The sequence below is a fragment of the Protopterus annectens genome, chromosome 7.part0 (genome assembly GCF_019279795.1).
Source record: "Protopterus annectens isolate FY-2018-M chromosome 7.part0, PAN1.0, whole genome shotgun sequence".
NCBI lineage: Eukaryota > Metazoa > Chordata > Ceratodontiformes > Protopteridae > Protopterus > Protopterus annectens.
The window spans coordinates 1,588,833,897-1,588,844,046 of NC_056739.1; the positions used below are offsets into that span (position 1 = coordinate 1,588,833,897).

Below are 10,150 nucleotides of genomic sequence, written 5' to 3' on the forward strand. Positions count from 1 at the left end.
AGAATAAACGTATTCCCCGAGACTTAACTGTTCTACCATCCTTGTCAGAAGGGGAAGGATTAGAATAATAAAATACTTGGCAGCAGCTGGACTTCTGAAGCTGTAGCTGCTGGGTCTGTTCTGGGATGAGTGTATAAAAATTTGAAAACTTCTATCCGTTTTCTTAGGTGCAGCAGGCTGACTGTCAGGGGAAACCACAAGCTGTGAAAATGCATCCAACAATGCTGACAGCACTGGAGAGATGGGAAAAGGTTCTGAGAAATCCGTATGCAGCAGTTCATAGGATTTTCTGAGCAACTAAGAAACCTTGGTGTTCTCCCACTGAAAATACTCGCACATTCTAGAAATAGTCTCAGACAGAGCCTGTTAGGCAGATTCAGATAATATGCTCCTCTGAATCAGAAATTTGAGGAGAAAACCTACATCTGTCACATCACATTCCTCTCCACATCCAGTTCTTGAATCTCTTCAGTAAAAGAGGAATCCCTTTTTTCTTTTACGAGAAACCACCTAATAAGAAGGGTCAACACCCTATACAAGACCCGGAACCAGATTTCACAAACTATGCCTTTCTGGTGAAATGGTGAAGGAGAGGATAAACATTTCGTTTTCTGCTTTTTTTTTTTTTACAGGAAAGATGGGGCAAATAGGACTATTAATGGCAGTAGCAGCTTCCCCAGAGCTGAGCATAACACTCTGGCTAGTAGAGGTACCTTCCCTGGCTCTTTTCCTAACATTGACAAGAGGGACTCTTCTTTGCCCACTAAGGGGACACAAACAGCCTCATGGGAGGTGCCTAACCCCAGGTTCACAGTGGCTGTATGGACAACATAAGAGGGATCTTTGTAAATAGAGGTGTGGTCTGAGGAACCAGCTTTGGCCACAGCACAGTCACCCATCAGCAATTGAGGCAAACTGCTAGCCTGATGTGGTGTGAAAGGCTGTTTAATTAATTGTTTCTTTTTGTGGAAGGAAGATGGACAGACTGTGGGACTGGTAGATTGCTTCATGGTGAAGCCAAAAATGGCGTTTCTCTCCTGCAGAAATAAAGTAGCCCAAGCTGGTAAAAAGTAGTTAAAAATAACTTTTCCCAGTTAAAACACAATCAGCCCCAAAAAGTAATTTAAACACAGTTTCTACACAAAAAAACAGGGTTAGAATGTTTAAACTATCTTTTAAACTGTGAGAAACAAAAGTGTTCTCCTGTTTAAAAGTACAGTAAAGTCATGTGACTGTCAATAAAAACACATATTCCTCGTCTAAAATGTATTTTCTTAAAGAGGAAAGCGTAAACAATAAAAATAATATGTTGAAGGTTTTTCCCCAAGGGGGACTTATCTGCCCAGCAAAGGAACAATACAAGCTGACCATCCATCTTTGAAAGCCAGCAGACAAGCACCTTCTTCAGTAGCAAGAAAGCTCTGGAGGGCTTGGAGCCCAAACTTGTCTTTTACAGTCAGCTCAAAGTGACTAATGATTTGAGTGTATGGAAGGTGCCCTGAAGTTTTGGAAGCTATCTGGCTCTTATATCCTACGCAGAATATAACCCATAACAGCTTAGGCTACTGTAGCAGTTATTAGTATGAGAATCACATCGATGCAGCCTCAAATGCTTATTAAAAAAACCTGTTATTTTAGTAAACTTGTCTAGTTTTCTTTCACACAATTAGATGGATTTTCTTGTTTTTTTTTTAAGGTTAATCTTCGCCATTTTGGACCTTTTAAGATACTGGGCCAAAGGGAAGGTCTAGTATACCAACAAACTTTTTTTATCGTTAACCTCTTAAGTCACCATGGAAGGTGTTTACTTCTGGCTTGTATCAGTAGAAACAAATTGATCCACAAGAAAATTTAGTTTGGTATACAATACTTTCCAACAGTCTTTAATAGTAGAGTTTATCAAATACCAGTCTTTCAGGTCTCTAATTATATTGGCAAATTCAGACCCATAAAACGGTTTAATTATTTTTATATCCATTTTGGTTTTATATATTCAAAACCAATACCTTGGCCTACATTAAAGTGATCACTGGTGAGGTATCAGTGGACTAGGAAGACTTATGGTCAAAGGATCACTTCTGAAGGCAGAAGATGGGCTCTGGGATAAGTTTCATCCTTTTGGAAGTCAACTTATACTTCAAAACATAAACGCAGTTTGAGGTACTATTGCTGATGGTGATACTAGAGGCAGACAGAAAATTCTGGCCCACTATCAAGAAAATGCATGGGTTAAGCAAAAAGGTATTTTGTAATGGTTAACCTTCTCAAGAACTCAGTCACTCACACATACATACATACTGCTATGCATACTCGCAGAGAAAAAAAAAAAAAAACAACTTTGCCTAGAACATACTACGATAAGTATGATTCTACCTTCCTGTGCAGGTACAAGAAAAGAAAAGAAAAAAAAACTCTGAAAACTAAATGAAAAAAAAATGACAGATGCTAAAAATTTACTCAATGAACTCCATGGGTGGTATATGCAAGCTTGATGAATGAGTGAAACAGAAGATACTGTCACCAAATCAGACCATCTTTTTGAAAAGAAATTATAGCAAGCATACCTCTACAAAGACAACTAGGGTCAAGTAACATTAAAAAAATAAGTAACAATGCCTAAACATGATACATACTTTTTGTGCTTCTTTTTCTGTTAAAATCTGAGGGTAAACTCTGTAAAGCTGCAGCACGATCTTATCCACAAGTTGTTCATTTAATCTTCTGTCTCCAAGCAGACATTTTGTATCATGTGCCAAATGATCACAATGTGTCCTGTCTAAAAAAAACAATAACAGAAATCAGAATGCTTAAAATGATGTGAGAAACTGTAAAATATATCACCTAACCATGCAATGTATTAGCACAAACATGCAGGTCAATTTTCTTTCCCAAAGACCATCTTTGTTTAAGGCAAACTTACCATAACAGTAGAAATTCGAACAGATAATTGCTGCAGTAGCCTTAAGCTATACAGCATGTCCAGATCAGACCAGGCCATTCATGTTTCCAGACCTTTAGGGATCCTTTCACACAGCCTAACCACTGGTAAGTGAATGGCTGTGAATAAAACCAGTGACTAGGGAGTGAAATACCTCAAAAAGTATATTGCCTCAGGAGATGGGGAAACTGAAGCCCTGCAAATACAAGAAAGTACAGCTGTGTTACACATACCATAACTGTAGACATTCAAGTTTATCACTGTTGCAGTACTGATTCTTAGTTCTTCCTGCCATGCAGAAGCGCACGGCCAGCCAGATTCCCAGAGTCTGCATCATCCCCAGCTGACAGAACTGACGTCCAGATGTCAAGGTGTAAGAAGAGCATCCGTTGTCGCCATCTTCAGGTCTTTCTAGGCTGCTTTAGTCAGCCTGATGAATGAGGATAGCATGACCCTCCCAGCTGTATACATTTTGGAACAGAGAGACAGAGAAATAAAAGAGATGGAGTTATGGGGGGGGGGGTGATGAAAGGATTAGGGTACTCTACACCCCAACCCCCAGCCATGGGAAGCCAAGCAGACACAGATGAAGGATGGAGGGGGATGGTACTGCAACAGAGATTCATTCGAACATCTACAATTATGGTAAGTATAAGACAACTGTATTAGGTTCTTTGTAATCAATGTTGCAGTACTGATTCGTGGGAGGACTCCCAAAGCTACAAACTGGGAGGTTGGCTGTCTGAGGGCACCTGGGACAGAAGGATCTGTAAAATAGCAGTAGCAAAATCTGCTCTAGTCCTGGATGCAGTGCCTAAAAGATAGTGTTTGGCAAAGGTGTGGACAGAAGATCAGGTGGCAGCTTCCAAATTGACTTAAATAGGGACTCTTATTTTTTTTTTTTTAGGAAGGCACAAGGCAGAAAAAGAACCAGGGCTCAATGATAAAACATCAATTAAGCCCTATCTAAAAACAAGATGTTTTTAATCTGCTAATATTGTTAATGTTTTATTAGAAACTCTGTACTTGTCTTGTATATATACTTGTTTTATTGATTTTTACTTCACTGATGAAATGTCAGTTTGTGTATTAAATTGTTGGGGTTAGCAAGCTGTAGTATGTCACTGGCTAGATACCTATTGATATGCTGTCTCTAACTTGAATGCTGAATAGATGTAATCAATCAATTAATAGCAACTTGGTAGAGCTTAGAAAGTATATAAAGTGGTTTTAGCTTATGTTGTTTCATTCATGGTCTAAAGAAGCATCTGTGATGTGAAAGCGCTAACCGTGTTAAAGTTTTTTATATTATTTCTGCCGTTTCTCCCTCTGATTAATTCTGCTGAAGAAAATTTGTTTGTTGGTGTGGGAGGAAATTAATTCAGAGTGGCTACACTATTGACTTTCATTCCTTCCATTCCTTCTGCAAAGGTCACCAAATGTTATTCTGCTCTACTTGGAGACTGTGTTCTGCTACAGCAGCACATAATCTGTCAGTGCACATCCACGGACGTAGGATGTGTTCAGCTTTATTCTGTGATTAGGGTAGAACCCTGGTAGGTGTATAGCTTGGTTTAAGAAGAAGTCTGACACTACCCTGATTATGAAAGAAGGTTAAGTTCTCAGTGTGCATAACAGGGCTTGCAGTTCTGAAACCCTCCTGGCTAAGGTGATTGCCATCAGCAGGGTGGTCTTACAAGTGAGTATCTATAAAGGGGCAGAGACAACTGGCTCAAAAAGAGGGAGAAGTTTTTCCAAAACATAGGTCAGGTTCCAAGAGGGAATTGGATTTCTTCTGGGTAGTCTCAAGTGTACTACCCCATTTAGAAACGGTTACAAATGGGGGCGTATAGATGGGCAGATAGTACACCATGAAAATAATGGCAGATGCATGTACCTTAATACTTGAATAAGAAAGGCCATGGTTAACTAACTCTGAAAGGTATTTCAGCACTTGACTCATACCAGCGTTAAGTGCTGTCATATCTTTTACCTGGAAACAAATAGAAAACCTTTTCCACTGTGATAAGTATGATTCTCTGGTAGCTGGTTTTCTTGACTCTCTCTCATGACAGATAACATTTCAGTAGAGTAAGTTGCATTAACTGGTGTTAAAATTGAATCCACCATGCTGTTAGCTTGACTGTCCTCAACTGTAGATCAATGTAGATCAATGACAGACTCCTTGATTTGGGTGAGTAGGTCTATCACTAAGGGAAGAGTATAAGGGACAACAGAAGGGAGAACCAGTGTTGCCTTCACAAGAAAGGGGATAGGAGCATCACTTTTAGTAGTAGCCTGGGGATTAATGATAACGGATGGAAGGCATACAGGAAGAGGTCTGTCTATTTGCAAAAGGTGTTCATTCTCCATATTTCTGATCAGTGGGATCTGGAGCAGAACCTTTATAGTTGTTCAGAGGACAGGCAGAGAAATACATTTGGAATACCCTATTGGTGGGTGAGATCCAGAAAAATCCCTCTCCTCAGCATCCATTCATTGTGGTCCAGAAGGTCCCTACACAGACAGTGCACTATAGTGTTGTTCTGACCTGGGAGATGTAGGTTGCTATTGATGTCAGCTGTAGTTCTTATGCTAAAAGCCATACCTTTATCGCCAGACTGCATGGGGGAGGGGGCACTGAGGTAAGAATGAGTTCTCGTTCTTTTATGAACCAAATAACTGTGATGTTGTCATATCTGCAGTGCTCCTGGGATCTGGTTGCTTTGGTAGGATTTTACAGCTAGAAGCACTGCCAGCATATATTTTTTGGGGTAAATATACACAGTTCCCTTTGTTCTGGAGTCCAGATTCCCTGCACCTTCAACTGCCCTAAGTGCTCCCCAAGCTACGTCTAGCTGTCTGAAATGATAGTTTTGTCTTTCCCTGGTAGACAGAATCCTAATCCTGGGTTCTGTAAAATGCTGTGTTTCCACCAAATGAATGCCTACTTCAGGCAAGAAAGAAGGGGCATCAGGGTTTTTAAAGGTTGCGCATGCTGTTCCAAAGTGTTTTTTTTTTGGAACCACTGGAGTTTCCATATGTGCAGCTTTGCAAAAGGAACCATTAAGATGTTGGATGCTGGATGCCATGCACCCCAATGCCCTAGCATTCCCTTGCAGTGACTGTCTGCCTTTGAAATAGGTACTGCAGATAGCTCATCAAACAGGAGACATTGGCTTGGGGTATGAAGGCCCTTATTCTCTGTGGTTCTGGTTGAAAATTGCAGAGGTTGATGGTGAGGCCTACCTTCTCGAAGCAATCCACCATGATTTTCAGGGTTATCTGATGCTCCAGGGTGAATGCCTCCTGGATTAGGCAGTCATCCAGGTGGGTAAATGTGAACTCCTACAGTTATGCAATGGACTATAACCAGTGCTATACATTTGGTAAATACTATGAGAGCAGTAGATGAGCCAAATGGTAAAAGTACACAACTGAAAGTGTTAACCTCCTGCCAGAAAACAAAGATATTTCCTGTGATGCTTAGCTACAGAAACGTGAGGTTAGGCACCTTTCAAGTTTTGGGACACCACATAGGCTCCCTGGAAGACCATGGGCAGTAATTTTTGTAAGGTGAGCATTTTGAATTGTGATATGTGAAGGAACTTCTTTTAACTTTGAAAAGTCAAAGATTCCTCTCCACATGCCTTCCTTTCTTGGTAAAAGGAATATTCTTGAGTAGAACCCAGTGCCCTCTTCTCCTGCAGAAACTGGCTGCATGGATCCTTGCTGTAGAAGAAGTTCTGTCCCCTTGGCCTTTAGGGCTCTGGTATCTCTAGGAATTTTTTTCCTCTCTGAAAGGAATAGTCTCTTTCTGTGAAATTTAAGACCCAAGTAATGACTTTCCACTGTTGTAGGAAGGAGGGAAGTCTCCCTGTTAGAGGAGGGGGTTTGGGGTGCAATTTGTGGGGTTGGGGATAGATGCTGTGTATAGTCACAGCTGCTCCCTGAGGGGCATTAGATCCTTGGATTCCCCCAGGTCTAGTACATTGATCAGCTTGCCACTTTCTGCTCTGTCTTGGTCTCTTGCCTCGGGGAGGCCTTCCTTTTCTTGCCTTGGAGGCAGTGGCCAAGACCGAGTGGGGTAATTCCTGTTATATCTAGGTGTGGGACACAAAATTATTTAACAGCTTTGATTTGTTTCCCTTTATTGTCTAGTTTTTCAAAATGTTTCTTGCCAGCAGCACCAAAAAGGAACTCCTTATCCAGTGGTGCATCTTGGAGTTCCTACTTCACCTGGTATGACAGAAGGTTTGTCCTCAGTCAGACATGTCTGCTTGTGACAGACCCCATAACAGCTGCCCTACATGATATTTTATTTTATTTTACTTTATATATTTAACATTTATTGACCAGGAAAGTCTGACTAGGACAGAGGCTATTTTCAGTGGAGGTGCAGGGAGAAACGCTCCAGATGCATATCTTTGGAATGAGGATATATCCAATATGGACATATCCAATGCATCATAGCCAAATTTTAATGATTGCTTGGACACCTGCAGTGTTGCTATAGCTGTCTCATGTATGTCCCTCTCCAGGCTTTTGTCAGATCCCCTCTGCTTTAGCAATGATCTTTTCTTGTAAATATTCCATGTACTTTAACATGTGAAATTGGCAGTTAAGAACCCTTATGGCCAGGACAGCTAAGGCCGAAGTTTGTTTAACCAAACCTATCAAGCATTCTGCTCTCTCTCTCTCTCTCTCTCTCTCTCTGTCATTTGGTAAAGGATGTCGGACGGTGCCCTTACGAGCTCCCTTGGCAGATTCAGTATACACCACCAAGTGATCTGCCTGTGGGTTATTATAAAGGTGATTGTGGGTGTCAAGCACTCTGTAAAAGTGATTTAGCATCCTAGGGGTAGGAGCAAGGGAGTCAGAGTGCAAGAATAGGGCCACATCATCCAGAACTATGTGCACAGATGGAATAGCTAAAGGTCAAGGAAATGGCAGGCACAGATGCTCTCTATAATTGGTCTGAGCCTGATACAACTCTTTGCTATCCCAATTAAACATCTCCATCTTATGCAGGATTCCCCAAAAGAAAAATGTCTCAGAGGAGGATGCAGAGGAAAGGGTGTCATCTGACTCTGAATGGAGGAAAGATTGACAGTGGATGTGTTCAGCATAAGACAGCTCTTCTTCATCTTCAGATTCTGAAGAGTCCTCCTAGGGAGATACAGATCTCCATCTTTTACTAGGAGAAGCTCCTGAAACAGGCACTTGTGGCTGGGTGGGCCCCCTGGATGTCATAAAATCCATAACTACTGGGCCAGCTTAACCAGGTTCTGCACACCAGCCTGGGTGGAAGAAACTGAAGACTGAGATAAAGTGGGCTGGGGCAAACAAATTGGCCACTTGTGTTTGTGTATCTGGAATTTTGAAGTAGAGACCTAGTGACAACGGCAAACAGCGGCAACCTCTGTCTGATTCCCTGGAATTTCCTCATATATGACTACCAAGAGAATACTGCCCTCTGCATATATTACCAACACTTAGGCGTTGGAAACAGAGAACTGCGAAGTGGCTTCAGACCCGGAAAAAGTCAGTAAAGTACACTTTCCTAAGGTATGGCGTCTCGCCATGGCAGCCTTCTGAAGAGTCATGCCAGAGGACTCAGGCCTGGTGGTCATCAGACCAGCGGGCTGTAAAGACTGCTTACTTCAGTTGTTAACAGATGAGCTGACCATGGACGTGGAAGGCTCCCAGTTGCCCAAAATTGCCTCCTTTGGTTTATCATCTTTCCATTTCTTGGGTAAGAAACTAGCTGATGCAGAGGAATCCAATAAGGAGGGTGGCACTGGGTCAGAAGACTCCATGTAGTTTGCAAGGACTTTGGCCATACATGTCAAAGTTTTGAAATGAAACTAAGCACAATCCTGACAACTTAAAATGTTGTGCTGAGGCCTCAAAAGAAACAATATAAATGGAAATCTTTATGCAGGATTTGTTTCCTACACTACATGCAGTTATTAACCACTTTAAACATTAATTAGAAGAAAAATTCCTTAATGAGGTACTTATCTGAAAGTCAGTTAGAGAGGCAACTCAAAAAATGAGCCAACCGTACTGCGAGTGTTAGATAAATGAAATAGCAGATTGGCCTGCATTGGTCTGCACAGCTAGAAAGAACTGAAGATGGTGTTGACAGACACCTCTCATACCCTGACATCCAGGCATCAGTCCTCAAACATCCATCAGCTGGAGTTATACAAAGACTCTGGTAATCTGGTCAGTTGCAGTCTTCAGAACCCCAAAAATCAGATTGCAACACTGACTACAAATATCATCATACCAATCACAAATCCTGCACCTTATCAACAAAAAAAGTAGATGTAAGGGGGAGCAGCTCCTGCAGCAGTAATCTATCTGAACACCTACTGTAATGGTAAGTCTGCTCACACAGCTGTACTATGCTCATCATAAGATCATTGCTGCAGTATCTTTTAAGCTATATGGGATGAATACCACAGTTTACTGAGTAAGGCAGAAGGTAGCTGAATCAGAGTCCATGATATCTTGAGGAATATTTCTAGCAAAGCCTACTCAAGACCTAGAGAAGTAGTAAGTTTATAGTGCCTGGTAAAAGTGTGCACCAACTACCAAGTTGCTGCCTCTGCAATTCTTATAGTGCCCAACCCTTTCCAAAAAGCCACAGGAATAGACAGGGCTCAAGTATAACAAGCCCTGATGTTGCCTGGAAGTGATTTGTGAGAACAAAAGTTAACACCATAGGACAACCATTTAGAAATCCTCTAGTTTAGACATTGTTTCTTATGAATGTAAGAGAAAGGACAACCAAACAGTTGATCAGAAGTCCTAAAGGATTTTGGTCTGTCAGTAGAGTACCTGAGCTGCCTATGAACATTCAAATTAGTCCTTTCTCCATCACGTTTTTGGCTCTGGAAAGAAAACAAAGATGAATAGCCTGGCTTCTTGTAAACACTTTAAACAACCTTAGGCATAATAGAAGGGTTTGTTCTCAAAGTTATCCTATCGTATGGAGAATAAAATAGGGATGCCTCACCACAAGAGCTCACAACTCAGATACTTTTGTAGCAGAAGTCACTTTTTAACTAAGATAAGAACCATCAATCAGCCTTGTGAGCCACTTCAAAAGGAGCCAGTGTAAGTTTATCTAAAACAAAATTAAAATCTCAAGTAGGTATCGCCTGTCAAAAAAAGTGCATGAATATGTAAAATCCCCAAAGA

General features: G+C 41.2%; 1 protein-coding gene across 1 annotated transcript in view; it reads right to left on the minus strand.

Moving 5' to 3' along the window:
• CARD19 (caspase recruitment domain family member 19) overlaps nt 1-10,150 on the minus strand; it is a 505,512-nt gene that overhangs the window by 401,089 nt on the left and 94,273 nt on the right. Inside the window, exon 2 of the mRNA XM_044076414.1 lies at nt 2,634-2,776. Coding sequence (XP_043932349.1) covers nt 2,634-2,776 — 143 coding nt within the window. The remainder of the gene's footprint in view (nt 1-2,633; nt 2,777-10,150) is intronic.